Below are 20310 nucleotides of genomic sequence, written 5' to 3' on the forward strand. Positions count from 1 at the left end.
ACCTCGAGAGCATCTTTGAGAGCGCCGCCGAGCAAGAAGAAGGCGGCCGCGTGCTCGAAGCGCTGCTTGCCGAGCAACACGTACGCGTTCGTTAGAGCCGCCTTCCGCCATCTGTCTTCCGTGAAGTCGTTCGCGAAGAACTGGTGAGTAATATTAAAGTTGATTTCTTTATACTTAGGAAGACCTAATGCTAAGATAAAGAATATGGAAATGATAGTATGAAATAGTTATCCGAATTAAAATCCTGTGAAGGTTTAATAAAAGTAACAAATTGAGAAAGCCGTAGCCCAAGCATTAGCTTGGGCTATGTAAAAAAAAAATTGAGCGGTCTCCACGTGTTCTTGGAACTGAATAATGGTATGTTAACTGAATTTTGAAATGAGATCCGCTGTGTCAATAATTGGTGTTAAAAAATCACATACTTTTTATCTGTCTTCAAAATGCTTAAGTCAAAGTTTTAGTACACATGTCACTAGTAATGTGTCACAGTGAAAAGAGTGTGCGCGCCAAAAAAAAAAAACCTTTCGAGCTAAAAAGAACAGTGAAACTAACCGTAGTCATTCTCTCGTTTCTGTTGGAGCGGAATAAACCCCAGAGCAACATGCGTTTCTTCATAGCGAGGTAGTATAGTGCCGCGTCTAGAGGATCCTGTTTCTGCATGTACGCGGCTCGGGCCAGCTTCTCCACGCAAGTTTTCAACAGATCACCTCGGATCCACCAGCCCACGCCTGCATGAACAACACAAACAAATAGGTAAAGTTTTTCTAAATTTGTAGGTCTGTACGCGACGGCTACCTTTCAAGCGAGAATAACATCAGTACCTATTTCTGTGAACTAGTTTCACAATCACGCTATCGGACAGGAAACTATGCACGCGGCTGTCTGTCTCATTCACACGTCTTGCGTGTGACAGAAAAAGCGCTACGCGACGGATTGGTTTCATATCTTTCAATATCAATTTTTGAGAATAAGACCGGCACAATTTAAATTTAGCCCATAATGAAATAATTTCAAAAGTAATGGAACACACTGAGTTTACAGTGTAATTTAGCGATGACTTACCAAGTTCCCTCATAGTGGCCCATTTGGGTTGTCCCTTAGCGTAACCCGGTACCAACTGCAGCAGTTGGTCGTGGGTTTCCGAATGGAAGGCCCACACCAGATTGCAGGTGCCTACTCCTGACCTCTGTAAGGCCGCCCTTTGGGCCAACGGTAAGCATCGGAGGAGGTAACCGTAGTGTTTCATTGCTAGGAGGAAACGCAGGCCGCAGTCGTCGAGAGAATCTGGAAAGGTTATTTCAATTACAACAACACGAAATCATGTGACATTTAATTACAATAGTTTTATTTAAGATTATTTTAAGAGAAACAAAACTAATTGGGTGTAGTTTTTCGAGTTGCTGTCAAACCCGGAGTGAGAGAGATAACAATAAATTACCTGGCAAGATCTCCTGGCTGGTAGCTTGCGCGACGTCTGCTCTAGCGTTGGTGGCGAATCTCTCCGCAAAGTCCGCGTCGCACGTGGACACAGTGTCAGCTAACGCCAGTAAATGCATCTGGTCTAACGAACTTAGACCCGGTAAGTGGGTGTGAGTGAGAAGGCGCGATAGAATTCGACCTGGCGGTTATAAAAAATATATAAAACCCATGCATATTCTACGAAGATTATGGGTAAAAGGATATAATTAAATGTTGCTGTTTGCTAATGATATAGTCCGATGCAGACACAACCCGAGAACATTCAGATTTATGCCAAAAACAAAATTGAGATTCGTCTAGTATTTAGTTTATGTGTCAGACTAGTACCGGGGGCATCAGAAAGTTACCTTGTCTGGGGCCAAAGTGTGAGAGTGGTTGTCTTTCCGGCATGGAAGGTCGGCGGTTAACGCCCTCCTCCTCACCAAGTAATAGAGCATCTAAATCTTCGTCTGTGTCCATCGTTCCTTCGAAAAGGTCGTTGTAGTCCTACGACATTTATTCATCAAAATACATACTCCAAAAGTTATATTAAAATGTATCAGTAATATACTATTTTTATAATACTTTTTATGCTATATTTGAGTGCGTTAAGACTTTTATCTAGCCTGATGGTATCTAAAGATGTGGTCTTAGGTGGTTCAAGCAAACCCAAAAAAGATGTGATTGCGGTAAATGGAAGTACATTAGCCACACTTACTTTAGCTTCCTGCATTGTGGAAGGATGGTGCGGCGACTCCTTGTCAGCAACAAGCAGAGTCCACAGCGGAAGTGGCGGCACTGATGTTATTTCCGCATAGTCTAACTGCACGTCCTCAGATATCTATACATGTAATGCAATAATCATTATATGTACTTTATTGTTAAAATTAAATTTAAAAAAGACAATTTATCACAATTGCTCTAAATAGTACGGCATTTATGTGTAAATCATTTTAAGTCCATCATGTTGAAAAACGTCGTATAGCAAACGTGCAAGTCTATAATTACTAAGTTATAATGTTTCGTTCCGCTTCGTATTGCGTAAAAAACCCTCATCGTATGTAATGTCAAACATTTGCACGCTAGTTTTATAAATATACTATTATGAGTTGACATTTGTTTTACTCACATAAAAATAGTGACTAGTTGGAACATACTTTCATTATAATTAGATTTTACTTTAATAATATTGTTTGTGTGTCTAGAAAACTAGTGCTGGTTAATTTTTCTGCATACTCTGTAGTATAGGAAACATCCACTTTGCATTGCTTCTGTGTGCTTAAGATTGTATTAAATCACATATGTACAAGAATTTTGTCAGAAAAACATTTACGATCCAAATTCGGAACTGTAAATATAACAAGTTTTTGAATGGACATTCACACAAAATAACAACTATTTTATTCAAATTTAATATATTGTAGAAGTATCGCATGTGTTTTTCTTTTATGTTGAGCTTGTTTGCCTATAAAGAGAAGAAAGTAAATGAAAGCGCAGTATCTTCTCGGCTTGCAACACTGAGTATTTTTCAACCAATCGTGACCATTTATTTGGTATAGAAATGTCAAAAAAAAAATTAAAAAACCGTTTCCTTAATGTTTAGAGATAGAGTGTATAAATAACGAGTGATAAGTGATATAGTTAGCGTGTTACCTGTGCAATGCCATCTAGCGGCGAGGCGGCGCCGGCGGCGAACGACACGGACAGCGTTCGCGAGCGCGACCAGCCGCGCTGAAACATTCGTGCTCATGCTGCAGTCACGATGCGTCGTGCATGCAGTGGCTTATTGTATACTTGTGCTTGCAATGAGACTTCAGCTTTCAATTTATTATGCATTTTCGGAGGTGTTCATAAAAATATATACCTATTGCTTATTTTATTTCATGTAATACGTAGATCATATTAAACAATTTATTTTTATTTTACATGAACTTTTTTTTAAATATTAATTTAACAATTTAGATCAAGAATGATATATTTCGATAGAGTCTGATCTACATGTTCTGATCTGAATACCGGTTATTGTTTTTTCGAAAACAAAGTAAAAAACTGTCTCAATGCAAGGACTAAATGGATTTATGTGCTTTTCATATAATTTTGACAACTAAACTAGAATTAATTTCTGGTAACTAATGTATTATACTAAAAACTTTGGCACTTGACCTACAGATTAGTTACTTCACACCCCTAATCAAAATCAACCAAGCACATATCTAAGTGTTGGTTTTAGTAGAACATATTAGTTATGTGAAATATGTGAATTATTTCAGTGAAACACTGGTGTAGGAGCTGTAGGGACTAGAAAAATTTCAGCATAGGAGCTTGTTCATGCTAATATGTAGGATAACCAGCTGCCAAATTAAAGATATAACATGGTCAAACTATAATAGGCTATTTCACCATTGTTTTACTTCTTTACTTCACTATTAGTCAAATTATATACTTAATTTACTAAATGTCAAAAGCAAAATAATGTATGGAAGTTGCACGACAGTGATGCCAGAGCGTGTCACTATTTCCACGACAACTAAAATACATTTTATACATTAAATATTTTTTGTTGTGAAATACTCTATTACATTTGTTTAGTTGCAAGTTTCAAGCCGGTTGTCTCAATATTTAATTATTGATTTTTTATGTATATCTTTGGCATAAGCTTTGATGATACTTTCATTTGGCGCTGAATCACAGATACGAGACGTTGACACGTAGTATAAAGGGGTACAAAAAATAAATAACGTTGAGATATAAAGTTCAAGTCATACCTGTCTCGATAAACTGTCTTCGTCACCTTGTGAACTTCTACCAGTGTACGTACCACCTATACATCTGAAAATATTTCATTATTACTTTATCAATTTACACAGTGAACATAATAATGGTAATCTGAAAACATCGAACCTTTTTAACGCCTAGGAAACATTTATGTCATAGATAAGACTAACTGCTACTTGAAGCGGTGGTGGTGTAATGATTAAGACGCCTGCCTGTGGATCAAAAGGTCTCAGGTTCGTATCCTACTCGTGCCATATCAGTTTGTATACCAATGTGACTCATATATAGTAGTTTTCATAGACCACCACTTGCTTCCGGTGAAGGAAAACATCGTGAGGAAACCTGCAAACCGATTGACAGTTTAGTTCCCTAGTATGTATCCGACTACCTGCCAGTAGATGGAGGTAAGTAGTCGTAAAAGTCATGTCAGATGCCTTTAGGCGACTTGAATAAAATCTGACACCAGTGTTAGCAATAACACACTCGATATGATGATGATGACTGCTACAAATAAATCTGAATCTTAGTGTCTAAGAGGACAATAGCAGTAGTAAAAAACAGTACCTGACAAGATGAGCTAGGATAGCCTTCACCCATCTGATCTTGCCGCTGTTCAACAACTCCATCAGCTGCTTGGGATGGTACTGCGGTAACACTGGACACGCCATCTGCGACGCTTCGAACAACCCATAGTCGGGCATGTAGTCCAATAGTGGCTGGAAAGAAAATTCATTCATCATACAAGAAAACTAATACAAATATTTCGGAAACAGAGTGAAGGGAAATACTAAAATAAATAAATAAGTAAATATGAAATGTAATAAATAAAATTGATCAATTAAACTGACATTTCATTAGCCTGGAAGAGACTGCAGTGATATGGCCGCCATTTTCTAGTTGTCTTATTGGAATTTCTATCTTGTATCTTGTTTTGGTGCAATAAAGTGTTTTTATTTACTTACCTACCCTATTGCAGTGAGTGTTACCTGGGGTTGATCGGGCTGTGACTTGTTGCGCCTCATGGCGTTGCGCTCCAGCAGCTGCAGGTTGATGGACGACACCCGCTGCAGGTGCGGCGCCGACACTCGCAAGTCTGAGTCGCGCAGCGCTCGAGATTCACCTCCTTCGTCTAGTTCCTGTTGAAGATTATAATGTCGGCTCCAAATTATCCGCAAACTGTTCACCAAACTTTGCCAGATTCGGTATAAATTGCCGATCTTTCATTGCGGTAAATAAGAGCACTTGCACAAACTACGCAATGTTCAATGTGAACTAACAGTACACTTGGTTTCAATTGCTAGAGGGCAGTTGTTTAATTAAGCTCATATTCCTACAATCTTCAAATAATTAGACAAAAACTAAATTTCAAACGAAAAAATAAATAATTTCAGTGAGAACACACCTGGCCAGCTAGAAGCCCTTGCGGCGTGTTAGTATTCTCCGGCTTCCACTGCGAGTACACGTGCATCTCAGAATCCATCCCAACCACTAGTATCCCGTCTCGGACCCACGATATCTGCATGGGCAACGGCGGCAACCCATCCGCAGTCTTCAGCTCAATGCGACGGAGTTGCATCCAGCGGATCTCTTCCACGAACAATGGCGCGGCAAGCGATGAAGCTTTGCGGAGGATTGGACGGTTGTTGTTTATCGATTCTTTCATGGCCTGAAGGTTTAATATATTTTGCATAATATAAGGAAAACTAAAAGTAGAAAATAGTGTGAAGGCGCCCAATTATTGAAAAATGAAAAAAAAGATGATATGAGAAAATTGAAAACTTGAAGTTTAAATTTAAAATAGATCAAGTCGAGTTAAATCCGAGTTATCTGTGTGTACAACCCTGAGGAACAAATAATCACACAAAACCGCATCCCAATTGGAAAAAAGTACGGCAATATGTTAGACGTGAATGTGCCACTAAAACTGTAGGTACTCACTTTCAAGTTAGCCTGAGCGAGGTCGCTTGAAACAGGCGTGAACAATAGGACTCTGGATCCAACTGCTACAGTCAAGATATGGCTTCCATCTTCTTTAGACACCCAGTCCAACTGGACAAGATGTTTCTGGGTCAAAGGACAGGTGTTCCCGTTTTCCATAATACTTTTTCTGAGGGATTGCAGCGTGCTGAATGATGGGACTGCGAGCAAACCCGCAGATTTCCCTGTGTCGGCTTCGCCGTTGCGGCTGTTGCTTCGCTCTTCCGATGAGAGGGTTTGCAGGACCTGTTTAAGATAAGTTTATAGTTCACAATGCAATATATGAGATATTTACGACCAAATTCGACGTTTTATGTCATATTCCAAATTATCTCGGCTTTATTAATTATAATATGCGCACTGTACAATGATTATAAAATTTGTGCGCTATGGGGTAGTTATCTGCGGGTTACAAATACTCAAAATTAGTAAATTTCATAATTGAAAAGTCATTTTCTTCAAAGTAGTTTTTATTCAACAGTAGCGACTCAACGGACCACATAAGATTGTTCTTCTGTAGATTATATGAACCGACTAGTTTACAAACTAACCTGTGTTAGCCTCTGCTTCTTCTGCATGAAAGAGGTGTCGTGTAGGTAAGACAGGTCAATCTGCGTGTCTGTGCATACTCCCACCCTCGGCAGGCTTACATTCCTAAAAAAATTAACATTATATTAAATCCTTTATGCTTAAACTTATGTCAGTAATACATTTTTCCACTAATACTGATTCTTTATTTTTAATATTGTTAATACGAGTTTATATCATTTGAGCGTGTTCCCGGTCCCTTTCAGATGTGAAGTCTCTGAAGCCAAAATTCGCTTAAAAATATTAAGACAGGCCGCCTGCTTGAATTAAAATTTCTTTGGAAATGCTGTTGTTGCATATCAGATATCACTAATTTTTTGGCCCTTAATCGTCGCCACGGGAGGACGAGGATTTTAACAATAAATAAATCTAACCTCAGTGGTATCGTGTCCTCCAACAGCCATTCGGCCCCACCGGTACTTTCACACTCATACACACAAACGCAAAGGTTAACAAAGCGCGCATCATTGGTACTAGTACTAGTGCCTTTGGGCCTAGTGAAGGATTTGCCGCATTTGTACGCGCAAGCGATTCTGCCGGAGTACGCCGCGCTAATGTGTAGAGGTTGACCTGAATTGAAATAGAAAGACAGGTAAATAAGTTACGTATTATTTACCACCACTTTATATGTTTTTTTTTTTTTTAATTACATTTTAGATTTGACACAAGATTTTCCTCACGTCACTAAAACTTGTGTCAAAATTTTGTCACGTCACTAAAACTTGTGTCAGGAAAATCTTGTTGCATTAAACGTGTAACAAAGTTTCCATGTTGGGAGTCGATTATGGGTATCATAATGGGAGTGAAATGGGAATTAAGCGACGTGGAAAATACTCTGCTTAGCTGATACTAAATAAAGGTTATTAATATATAGCCGGGAATTATTACTTTTAAATGTTTTTCTGATATAATCTGAATTACAAAATTATCTTTATTTTAGTTTGTGACTACAGTGGATACTTGCCTGGTGTATCTATAGTAGATTCTTGATCTTTATTCATCATTTCCCATTCTTTCCACGTGTAATCAAATTCTTCGTCGTCTTTCTTCGTAACGTTACATTTCCAAAACCTGAAAAGTGGTTATGTGCAAAATGAAATCAATTAAATATATTCTATTATATTGTTTTTGAGACATGATCGGTGCTTCTTTCTTTATTCCACACTAGCTGTACCCTGCGAAAGGCGCTAATCTACTTTATAAGGCGCCGTTGACTATGAAAATTTTTGACCCAATCCTACGGAAATCTCGTACTTTCGGGTAAAAAGTAAAGCTAGAGTAAGTTGAGTTAATCCAAGGTATACCAAATTTCACAAAAATTGGCCTAACCTAGTCATAAACATATTCACAAACTTTCGCCTTTATAATATTAGTGGGTTGGAGCTTGAACATGACTTGACATGACTTACCGTAATGTGTTGTCGGTACAAGCGGTGGCCATTATATACGGAGCAAGGCAAGCAGGGTAGATGGAGGCGGAACTAAGATGGCCGGCGGCCGGAGTCGCGTGGATTACGTCAACGCCGTCCGGCAACGACAGTGGGCACTCACACACCTGTGTACATTGAAAACATACAGAGCGTGTCATCAATTTCGGATTGGCGTTCAATCGAAATCTAATGTGGATTTTTCTGCTCTCGAAACCGAGAAACTTGAGAACGAGAAAAAAATCAAATCTTTTCTTTTCGTTTTTTCGAAACCAGTTTCGACCGGAATAGTATTTTGTGACATACTCGGACAGACAAGCAGCGGGGAACGACTTTGTTTTATACTATGTAATTAATGATACATAAAGTATTATTACAATTTAAAAATAAATATAAAATAAAGTTTTTCCGCTCTATTGTTGTCAAATTATGGATAAAGTAGGGGAGGCTTGTCCAGCAGTAGGATATAAAGAGCTAATAAAATAAAAGAAATAACAATAATAAGAAAGTAAGCCTTACTTTCTTGGTAGTAATGGCTAAGTAAGAATGCGCAGGGGGTGGCGGTGGTGCTCGATCCTGGTCCATAGACACTGAGTTTTTACGGGATTCTGATCCTTCCTCTTCTTGTACTAAGGCGCTGTCTGGCACGTACATCATGCTGTTTGTCAAGTCCTCTACAAGTAGGAGAAAAATATGATGATATTTAAATATCAGTTGTTAATAATCTTAAGTAAAGCACGGTATTCTAATTTAAATTGTTTTGCAAATCTGGACTTTTTTCAAAAATCAAGTAAAGCTAGCATCAGATAAATAAATCATTTTTATATACTTACAATACTTCTACTAAAAAGATAGTAGGTAATAATTGCCAAATCTTTCAATGTTTCTTACCATTAGGATCAGCTTGAGATGACACAGTGAGCCTCCACATATGGACAGTGGAGCCTCCGTCAGTCCTCTCTAACACGACTATATAGAAAGGCTCATTGAACACGGCCGCTTTCCGAAGGTCGACTATAGCTTCAAGACCAGCTTCCGTGATTGTGTTCACGTCTGAATTGTCCCCGCTTTGGTTTGCGTTCGATGTGTCTGTTGATGTGCGTTCACCTGGAAATATATATTTATATTGTAGCCTGGTAATCTTCAATAAAAAATAAGGCCTTAACTAGTATAGTTAAGATGCGGATCTTAGTATTTTTTATAATACCAAGCAGGAAAACAGACATGGGGTCCACCTGATGGTAAGTTGTCACCACAGCCTATCAACGCTTGCAACACCAAAGGTAGCCTACTTTCTGGTACACTGCCTCTTTCCTCAAACCGTAACACAATAATGCAAGCACTGCTGTTTGGCGAAATAGACGAATGTGAGGAACCCATGCAGACGACCTTAGTACCAAAGTCTACCTCTAGTAACTAGGGTAGATAGTAGCAAGAGTACGAAGTAGATAGACGAATAGCATATGTTTTCTCCAGCTGACTTAAAACTTCTAACCAGTGATGAGTTGTTCTTGAAAGACGTGTAACAACTGCGTGTTGTGCCAGTCGTGTGTCGCGTCTGCGATCGCGTGGAGTTGTATGATGGCGCCGGGTCGAGCTGTCGATTGCTGAGACACTATCTTTATCCGATCGTGGAGTGGAACTCCGCCACCTTCTTCTAATGTTGACTCGGAGGACATTGACATTGTGTCGTGTTGTTGCTGAAAAAAGATTTAACAAATTCTTAACAAATGTTTGAAGCTCTTGTCAGAGAGAAAGAAAAATGGTTTAACAAGTATTTTTTTATTAAAAAAAATATTTTTTTTATTTTTATTGTCGTCATGGGAGTTGTTGCATTTAACATGTGACAAAATTATCATGTCTGTGCAGTTGAGGAGTTCGATTATTGGGAGCCAATCATCAGCCATCAATCACCATCATGAATTATAATAATGTATTACAGACAGGTGGGATAGATGATAGACTATGCAAGAGATCAAAGTGTCATTTGAGAATATGATACAGATTGTCTAGTACAATAATTTTCGTTTAGGTAACTTCTAACATTTCAGGAAATAAGAATAGGGTACAGCACACATAGTAACCTACCACACTACAGTACCTACAAAATACATATTTATAACTACCACATAAAGCAGCGGGAAAGGGTAAAGAAAGGCCACTACAGCTAACATCAATTACCAGTACATCATTGTGTCGTCGTTCAGATGTCGCTATCTCAGCTAACAGTGTTCTGGCATCGATCACAGCTTGGAACACTCTGAGGCTTTCACCGTCGCTCGCCACGAAACACGCCGACGGTGAATTTGACAGGTTTCCCAGAGTCGTGCTGAGAAATGCGAGAAAATTATGAGAGCCGAATATGTATTTAGCGGGTTGTAAGTTAAACGACCGAGTTCAACCGAAACCACTTTATTAATGAACCAAAGTACTTACATCTCACTCCTCCATACATTTTTTTTAAAAACTCTTAATTATATAAATTTGTATGTATGGATACATGTTCTTACCTAGGCAACAACGTAGGTAACCACGCGACGTTGCTAAATGCGGACAAATGTGGGGAATTCACTCGGGCCAGTTCGGAAACCCCGCCAGACTTTCCTAGAGGTCCAACACATTCCACCCGCCACATGATGAGCTCCGAACATAGTCCTCCCGCGGCCGTGTCCGCTTCCTTGGTGGCGTCTCTTGAACTATCTGCACATGGTAACAGTTTTGTCAAAATACAAGTATAATCTTTTCGATGTTTTCGATGACCGTTAATCTCTGTCTCTTGCCTCCGCATGTTTCCAGTTTCGTTCTGGGCTGGGAAGCCGCGAAGCTCGTGGTCAGTGTAAAAATAACCTTAAAATTTTGAAGATTAGACTGTGATTTTACATCCGGCCAAATGCCTGATGTCTGATCGAATATTTAATATTTCAAGAAATATTTATATGTAATATGTTTGTAAAAAATCTTAAGAACTCACCAGAAATATTATGATGGCTAGTTGTGAGTAAAAGAGGTAATACTGGATGGCATGTGATGTCATTCACTCTAAACCTATGGCCTGACGCTCTTGACGCATGGCCTATAGATAGTACCTGCAAAAAAAGTCATAAAACCTACAGAATCACTTTCCAAAACAGGTAAAAACGTGGAAGATATGTAAATTTAACACAAATTCTAATTTAAAATTCAAAATTCTTTATTCAATTTACCGACTGCCGACCGTTCGAGGTCAGTTGCCATAATGAAGGCGGGCATGAACCAACCCTGCCTGATTCCCACCCAACTTCTCAGCGGCCAGGCTCATCTTTCGCATACGTACCTGCGAGAACTTGGATTTGTCATCGAAGGTCAGCTGCCACAGGTTGAGCGTGCCGTTGGTGTGGTTGGTGACCATGGAGATGACTGGCGCCGAGTCTAACACGTCTCCTTCCTGATTTTCGCCCAACTCTTCCGCAGCCACACTCATCTTTCTCTGCGTTTCATTGTTGTTTTCTTCCCGGCCTGATATAGAAGGTTCCTTACTAAGTCTCATTAATATATATTTAAAGAAATACATTTGAGGGCCTCCGCTAAGCCACCTCTGGTATATGCGCTATATCTGGTATATCTCGCGTCCATTAGTGCTACCCATAACTATTGGTAAATTCAATTGGGCAAAGCCGCAGGCAAAAGCTATTATCCCATAACATGAATGTCTAACTTTGGCGCTACCTCAAGCTGTGTGATTTGTCCATATATATTCATTTATATAACCTGCATATACGTCTGAGTCTACCAGCGGAGACCTTCCAAAAATGAACAATGACTTAGAAATATAAGATTTTGAAATGGCAAATTTTAAAACCACGAAAGATGTGATCTGACGTATCTATGGTTTGCCTACGCAATAGCAATATAGCCTACTAATATCTACTGCGTAGGCAAGTCACAGATACATATGTCAGGGTTTCTTCTTGGGTTTCTTCTTTCGAGACGCGGATTGAAACACATTTGTCTTTGCGCATTTACCTGTTTCAGTTCAGTTAATGATTTAGTAAAATTAAAACAATAATAAACTTATTAAAAACATATCTAACAAAATTTACATAGCATATAATATATAATAATTGTATTAATTAAAAGACAACAAAATAAGCGTTATATATAATGAAAAAGTTTGACAATATGTTTTGTAATGTGTCCAAAATATGAGTTGACCTCCTGAGTGGTATAATTAATTAAAAAGAAGGTGGTGTAAAATATCGTTACAAGTTAAAATTCACAGTTTATAATAACATATACTTAGATGCATCCAGTGAAGATTTAAAAATCATGGTAAGTGTAACGAGGGAATAACAAAATACAACATCAAACAAAACATTTATAAAATATTTATAAAGAAATTATGTAATTCGAATAAAATTGGTGATGGTTATTATTTTAAATAGGGTTATGTTTGCGCATGATCATACAAGTTTTGTGTAAACGTACCTCGTCTTCTGTGCCTGTGTGAAACTAGAAAGTGATGTTGTTATGAGTTCGGATTCTATTTAAACTATTGGTTATCTATAACGACAATAATTTTGTGTGTTTTTTGTTCTATTTATAGGTCATAGAATTATATATTACCGTACAGTAATTTAAATACAAGTTTCACTAAACATGACTACTTATAGATTTCTAATCACTGTATTTAATTAGTATTTTATAAACTCATAATCTCTCACAATGAAATATTTATAGGTCGCATAATTTAATCACACCTATGAATGAAATGTTAAACTTACCGTTTTGTTGGGGCTCCTTCTGCTCTTCATTTTGGGGCCATTCTGTCTCTTCTTTTTCCTCTTGAACACTGGCTAGTGGTGTCGTCACCACTTCGCTTGGTGGTTGTTGACCAGCTTTTGGAAAATAGACACAATCACACAACCATTTATTAGCAATATAATCTTACCTAATATTTGGATTTGTATGACGTGTGAGTGTGATATTTAATACTCAGGCATACAAATTTTACTTGGACGTATTTTGATGAAATTTGGTACACAAGTAGAGTAAAGTTGACAAAAGCATTATATGGATACATCGGAAGCAAGTGGTGGTCATGGAAACTACTACACATGAGTTAAGTATACAAACTCATGTGGCAGTAGTAGGATTCGAACCGGGACCTTTAGAATTCACAGTATTACCCATTCCACCACTACAGCTTCATATAAATAAATAGATATAATTACCAGGTACGACAGGCTTGGTCCGATGCCGCACATACAAGGGCTGCGCGGCCGCGTGGTACAGCGCCGCCGGTGTGCACATCGTGGTGGCGTCCCCCAGTGGGAATGCTGCTGGGATTCGCGCAGAGAATGACACTTGCGCTTGGCGTAATGCGCCCGCTTGGAGCTCGTCCAACCATTCGCATACCCTAAAACGAAAGTATGGATTTACAAACAAAATACAAATCAAGTCGTATACCGCATGGTTAGTGAACTAGGAAGTATAAGAGTTGTATTGTATATTTTCTAGCACGACACTACAAAGACTGCTTTGTAGAACCGTGCTAGAACGAATAATCCGCCAGTGCTCATAGAAACGGCCTGGAGTGTTGTGTGGTTATAACATTTATGAAAACGTTATTGCTACAGAGCCGTATCATGACAATGGGATACTAGTAAATTTTGCTTACTTACAAGTATACCATAATAACGTTGTTTGTCACATATAAAAAGTAATTTTCCATTTATTTCCCACTAGACCATCACTTACCATATACCAACTATCTGGCTCCTTGTTTACATAATTGGGTAAACTAATTATATATTTGAGTGGATGAACTGAACTGAACGCGATATGATAAAGACTTACCATATAAGGAAGCTGCCGTCAACAGGGTGTATTGAGAACAAGAGGTCTGGGCTCTGGTACCAGTCGCGGAGGAGGGAGTCAATCTTGGCGTCCAGCGAGTCCGGCAGGTGGGTGCACGTCACGTCCGTAGCTATAGAGTTGATGGACGTCGTGTTCGACAGGCTTGGGTGGCTGTGGTTACCGCTACCTGCAATGAGTACTTTAAATGTTAAAACTACTTACATGTGCTTACATGTACTTGCATGAATTCTAGATTTATATTTTTTTGCTACATATTGAACTGTAGGCATAAATAAAATTTAAATTCCGCAAAGTTATGTGGAACATATATTTTGAGCATGATTGCGACTAAACGAAATTCTAAGTAAGAAGTTATCTATTTGTTGTGTCGGTATTTCTACAGGGTCTGACGTAAAATGTGCATTTCGTAATATTTGCAATTGCAAAATCAGCTCTTAACAAATCAGCTCTTCGCGCTACTGCAATAAAGGACCGAACCGATCTATCAACATTGAATGGATTTAACGTCCACATATTCTAGTCTGAGACTATTATGCTGTTTTTAAAATAATTGATAAATATCAATTGAAATCGATTCCCATTTTAAACGTGCTCATTTTGTGAAATAACAAATTAAGTTATTTTGGGTAATTCACACTTCGCGTCAGACCTTTTCTACAGAACGAACCCAACAACAGTCTTCTTGAACGTAAAGAAGGATAAACGTTACCTCGAGTTCACGCAAGCTATCACAAAGAACAAAATTAAAAAGAGCGAACGAAAAACAAAATAAACAGCTACATTTTACAGCATGTTACCTGGTTGTTCGTCACTGTTGCTGTTGTCCTCAGATTGGGTTTTAATTAGATGGTGGCTTGGCCGCCTATGTCCTATATAGCAGCATGGAATGGCGTCAAAGCGGTTAGCGGTTTTGCGATTAAGCTTATTAATACTTATTAATACATTTTTGTATTAAATTTGTCACCTATTCAGCTAATCCATTTCACGATGATGATTTAATGTTACAAGCAAACACTAAAGTTAGTACTTGAAGCATAGAATGACAAGGATATCTAACCATTTAGTATGGTATTTCTATGGCCGTCATAGGAGCAGACAAATTGGCTTGTCCCTCTGTATTTATTTTTTATTTGTCAGGATAATGACACGTAATTTAGATAAAAATATTGGAGAAACTGAAAGCTATTTTAATACTCCGTCTGCATGGTAAGAGAATATCATTACGCAAATAAATTCTAAATATACGACATACTTGCCTATTTAAAAGCCGCAATATTGATTCAACGACTAGGATGAATAAAAATAACACTTGAAATACATTTAGCAATAATTGAATGAACAAAGATATTTTTAGAAACATTTTTAGAGCACAGTTAAAAGTAATAGACTTATTTATTCGAAGCCATTAGTTTATTGGTTGTAACTGTATGTGAATGAACCTTTTGTTTGCATCGTGTTTAATAGCTGTGGACACCGACACAGAATGTGTATGCAGCATAACATATAATATGGAATTGTAACACATGCGTTCAAACATACGCCTGTTTCAATTCCATACAATCGTGCCGCATACGCATTCGGTGAGCGCCGCCCTTAAGTGTGATGTAACATTAACCTTCTTATTCATAAACAAAAAATTCACTATTAATAATTTACAATACGTTAATATATTACTTAAAATCTAATTTACCACCACCAAAGCGCAAATCGAGAAAAATTCGGCGCAAGAAATTGTAGCCAACGAAATCAAAGAAAAATCTTTTGAATAAGAGGTTAAATACATTTCACATTAAAAATTTGTTTATGAACAAATGACTCCTTATCTGGGTAATCTAACTTCATTTAACTAAATTTCGTGTGTTTTGCTCACTCGTGTCGTTTTCTCCGTCCGGATGAGTGTTTTGCTCTGAAGCTGATCCTCCTTCTTCAGTCTCCTCTTTGTCCAAAATCTGAAAGAAGCAAATACCAAATTTACCACATTGTTGATAACATATTTTTTTGCTTATGAGTAGTATATTTTGTTGAAGAACTTATCTCATATCGGCCGTTCATAATCATTAGGAGGCATTAACTAACGCCTACACAAGACAAATTTAAATCAATTACCCCTACAACATCCGTCACGCCTCCAGATCAATACCCGGGAAAGCGGCCCATATTTTTATAAAAACGTTTCTTCACCCAGTCCGTAATAATTTCGAACAACGGATCTCGAAACGTGGCGTGGTCAAACATCCATATTCATTAAAAAATAACATGGCGCATCTTCGGTAATATTTTTTCGTTATAACAGATCAGATGCATTGAACAAACAGGCTTAGTAGATTTAAATTTTTCGTGTGAAGGCGCTAGAGTTAATAGCCTACTAATTTTTATGCATTCCTACATCGTTTTCAAACGACCAATAAAATTACCTGTTGTTTTATGTTACAATCTAAAGCCCGGTTCGCATTTTGATTAAAATATGTGCGAGTGTTAAGTGCAACTGTATTAAGCGTTCAATAGAAATGATTGGACTAGCTAATCAATGTCTGTCCAGATTTTGCACTCAAAACTCGTACTTAAAGCTCAAAATGCGAACATCATAAGGTGACTTTTAGACTCACTTTCTTAGTTAAATCGTGTAGGATAGCTTCAGCTTGGCTGGTGAAGTGCATCTCTTTATTATGCAGCCAGTGGAGTATGAACCGCCCTCCGCCGGCTAGTGAAGGAACTAGGGGAATGTCCGTCTCCGCGTTAATTGACGCCGATAGGTGGAAGTGAAGACCTGGAGAACAAAATGAATAATTTATTCATATTTACTTAAACTTTGTTGTAAAATACAATTTGTAAAAACAAAAGTTGCCCACCTTTTAATATAATATCATTATCTAACAGTCGACAATTCGTAATTTTGGTTCATAATAAAATTATGAACGTTTTTGCATTCTAGCTAATGCAATGCAAACGCACAGTTACTATTTTGGTTGCTACAACACACGAACGATGTGCAATCTGCTGTTTTTTGTATGTAACAATCGAATAAAGGATTGGCTTGATAAGCAACTCCCTACCTACCAGACTGCTGACTGACGTGCCGTGGAACCGCTTTGTTAAGGTGGGTTCTATTGAAAAAACTATAGAGAAAGGTGCACAGATGTCACGTACTGACCTCCAGTGTAGGAACTAGCGTGGTAAGGGTTGTGAAAGTCGTGTGCGCTGTACGTAGAAGGCAGCGTCGGGATAGGCGCGCCCGGCTGTTTGTTTGACTGCGCGTTCCGTCTGATGTGGAAACATGTTCTGGAAACAATAGAAACATTTATTAAATTCTTATATCTTTACATATCATATAACAAAGTCCTATGTCGCGACTGTCTATCCGCGATAAACTCAAAAACAAAAGCACGGATCTCCATGCGGCTTTCACCAGGTGTATAAATTATTATGTTTTTACCCGAGCGAAGCTGGGACGGGCTGGAACTAAAGTTGTCAATGGTGTCCTAGTCACGGGATCAACACTTTCTCTCTTTCGGCGTTTCTTCTCAACAGTGATCATTCCGAAATGCCAGTAGTTTGTAGCTTTTTGAGAATATTATTACTATATAATATAAAATTTTACGTGAAAAAGTATCTGTCCTGATTTCTGAATATATATGTTTGCGTTTCGCAACAAAAGTGGTCAATGGCGTGCAAAAGGGTAAAAAACGTTAGTCACTTCATGTGTTTGAGCCGCAACATAAAGCGGTGCTTGTGGCGGTGCGTCGCGCGTTGTCGGCGCGGCGGCGAGCGCGCGTGTGACGTCACCAGCCCTCCCCCCCACTCGTCCTCTGGTAGGAGGGTCTCGGCCCACACTCGACAGATGTTGTCCACGCATGATGTTACTAGGACGTTGCCCACGCTGCCTCTGTAAATAATAATTCAATGAGGGCCGCCGCGATCGAATACGTCGCTGGTGGAGAGAATCTAAGATTTGGGCGCGGGCATTATTTTTTTAATGTCAGTCAGTAACAGGGCCTCAAGTAACTTGTTCCGCCAAAAAGTGAGCAAAAATTGGTAGCCATATTAAAATACAAACAGAAAAATCATATAGAAAATCTCTCGCATGAACGAATCGGTCAATACAACACAATACAAAAAGAATCATGAAAGGGATAAGGTGGACTTATAGCTAGATCAATATCTCCAAAGTTAAATCATCAAACATACAAATAAATAATAATATAAACATACTTGGGCATGTATTTGCTGGTTTTTCGCCATGAGAGATGGGTGACAGCCCGCGGGTGCGCCACGTATATGAATGTGTAGTTCAGTTCCGTCGGCGAGTGCTCCATGTGCGCTTGAACCAATACTGCAACAAAAGGCGTCAATATACATTTTGGCCAAAACAATCAAAGGTATCGATGATAGATATAGATATATCTCTCTCCTTCATGCTCGGCGTAAAAATAAAACTAAAAATGTTGAAGATTCCCCTATCTAGCCTGTCTAGCTAACCCTCTTAGGGAATGCTATTGTTTCCTATCATCTATTAAGGTCTGGTCGTTTAGTCGCCTGTTGTAAAAAAGGATGTTTTGACTTTTTCTATAATACTCTTACTCATGAAATGTAAACTGAAAATAATAGCACTTTTTTCCAGCATTTCCCAAGGGAACGGTGCCTGAACTGAAAATATATTACAGTTAATTTATTTACCTTTGTTTTGGTACCAAATCTTGACAAGTCGGTCGTTGACACCTGACGTAGCGAACAGTACCCCGTCGGGAGAGAAGGCCAGGTGGTGCGCAGGAGTCGCCGTATGACATTTCCAGACGCATATCCATCCCTAGAAATTGTTCCTAAATTAGTTTGAACTATATATATTTTTTATAATTATTATTATTTGAATTATATATTATAGGATAATAGCCTATAAACATTATAAATGCGAAAGTTTGTATGAATGAGTGTGTAAAAATGTTTGTTACTGAATCGCAAATTATACACGAATTTCAAACAAATTTGGTACACGGGTATAATAATTCTCTTGGTGTCTTGTATCTTTACTTCGAAGATAGGACTACTGAGATGGTTAGACAAGGTGCTTTTTATCCCATACAACAACGAGAGTGGGGTTATGGGACGCCGCTAGTTGTCCATATTTTATACTATTGTATCTCTATCGCATGCACGGACCCCGGCGAAAACTTTTCCAGATAAAATTCAATCAACTAAGGTCATAAAATAATGTCAAATCTTAGAATGATAAAATATTCTTTCTATAAAACATATTTATATAAATTGTCTTTAATCTATAAGTCACACAGTTACATCACAAAGGGTGTTTAATATCCTACGTGTTTATTAGCTCTGCGATAGTAAATCGCTAGTCCCTATTTAGACATATTGTTCGGTTAATAAGTTCGTCCGATCGTAAAGCAATAAACGTAAACGACATATTGCTGTTCAATTGGCAATTATTCGCGCACTCATCGCCACTCTAAACCAGTGTAAACTATTTTTAAAATTTTATTTGCAGACTTGCTATTTATAAAATAGGATTTTATTTAATTTCCTACTTATAAAAAAATATCAAGATATGAATAATACTATTAGTTACATCAGTTCACATTCATATAAAAATACAAGGAAAACCGGAAAACCGCCAAAATATTCGTTCATTTATCTAACTACAATATTATTTGCTGCGATTAAAAATTAATAATCGCAGTAATCCTACTTCGGCGTGATAAATCTAAGTGTGACCGTGAAATTCTAAAAATATTGATCTATCTAACACAGGTTTCATTTTCAAAGCTTTATCTAAGTATTCGTTCATTTATCTAACTACAATATTATTTGCTGCGACTAAAAATTAATAATCGCAGTAATCCTACTTCGGCGTGATAAATCTAAGTGTGACCGTGAAATTCTAAAAATATAAAAGTAACTAATGTGAATCTTGTAATGAAATTAAAGATTTTCTTCAATTTACATTATCTTATAGGTTATATAAATTATATTATTAATTTATATATAAATTGTTATTTCACTTACACTTTTTAATATATAAAAAAAAATAATAAAAAAATGGCATCTACTGGTAGCGAGGTTGAGGAGAATCTCATTACAATTTGGGTATTATTTATTTATATTATCCATAAAGTGTTATTCTATGCATCTATACTCTAATTAATAGCCAGGTGTAGGTTACTTTCTATTATATATATTTAGATTAATTTTACCTAATAAGGGCTAACAAACCAGTATT

At 37.8% G+C, this 20310-nt stretch overlaps 1 protein-coding gene across 10 annotated transcripts in view; it reads right to left on the reverse strand.

Annotated features, from left to right (window-relative positions):
• Rbcn-3A (Rabconnectin-3A) overlaps positions 1–20310 on the reverse strand; it is a 46971-nt gene that overhangs the window by 17478 nt on the left and 9183 nt on the right. For 3 of the 10 annotated variants that reach the window (XM_053755687.2, XM_053755681.2, XM_053755684.2), the window contains exons 5-38: positions 18756–18885; positions 18291–18411; positions 17776–17964; positions 17233–17360; positions 16688–16848; positions 15952–16030; positions 14879–14950; positions 14061–14247; positions 13436–13620; positions 12986–13099; positions 12690–12713; positions 11539–11720; positions 11197–11311; positions 10736–10925; positions 10407–10554; positions 9721–9925; positions 9117–9332; positions 8745–8899; positions 8208–8353; positions 7763–7869; positions 7173–7368; positions 6762–6864; positions 6172–6456; positions 5636–5899; positions 5220–5369; positions 4798–4949; positions 4224–4287; positions 3112–3189; positions 2177–2299; positions 1827–1965; positions 1439–1618; positions 1063–1284; positions 553–728; positions 3–140 (exon numbers count right to left, since the gene is read on the reverse strand). In XM_053755687.2, coding sequence (XP_053611662.1) covers positions 3–140; positions 553–728; positions 1063–1284; positions 1439–1618; positions 1827–1965; positions 2177–2299; positions 3112–3189; positions 4224–4287; positions 4798–4949; positions 5220–5369; positions 5636–5899; positions 6172–6456; positions 6762–6864; positions 7173–7368; positions 7763–7869; positions 8208–8353; positions 8745–8899; positions 9117–9332; positions 9721–9925; positions 10407–10554; positions 10736–10925; positions 11197–11311; positions 11539–11720; positions 12690–12713; positions 12986–13099; positions 13436–13620; positions 14061–14247; positions 14879–14950; positions 15952–16030; positions 16688–16848; positions 17233–17360; positions 17776–17964; positions 18291–18411; positions 18756–18885 — 5124 coding nt within the window. The remainder of the gene's footprint in view (positions 1–2; positions 141–552; positions 729–1062; positions 1285–1438; positions 1619–1826; positions 1966–2176; positions 2300–3111; positions 3190–4223; positions 4288–4797; positions 4950–5219; positions 5370–5635; positions 5900–6171; positions 6457–6761; positions 6865–7172; positions 7369–7762; positions 7870–8207; positions 8354–8744; positions 8900–9116; positions 9333–9720; positions 9926–10406; positions 10555–10735; positions 10926–11196; positions 11312–11538; positions 11721–12689; positions 12714–12985; positions 13100–13435; positions 13621–14060; positions 14248–14878; positions 14951–15951; positions 16031–16687; positions 16849–17232; positions 17361–17775; positions 17965–18290; positions 18412–18755; positions 18886–20310) is intronic. The other 7 variants (XM_053755689.2, XM_053755683.2, XM_053755688.2 and 4 more) reach the window with 5 other exon arrangements.

The sequence above is a fragment of the Plodia interpunctella genome, chromosome 15 (genome assembly GCF_027563975.2).
Source record: "Plodia interpunctella isolate USDA-ARS_2022_Savannah chromosome 15, ilPloInte3.2, whole genome shotgun sequence".
Lineage (NCBI taxonomy): Eukaryota > Metazoa > Arthropoda > Insecta > Lepidoptera > Pyralidae > Plodia > Plodia interpunctella.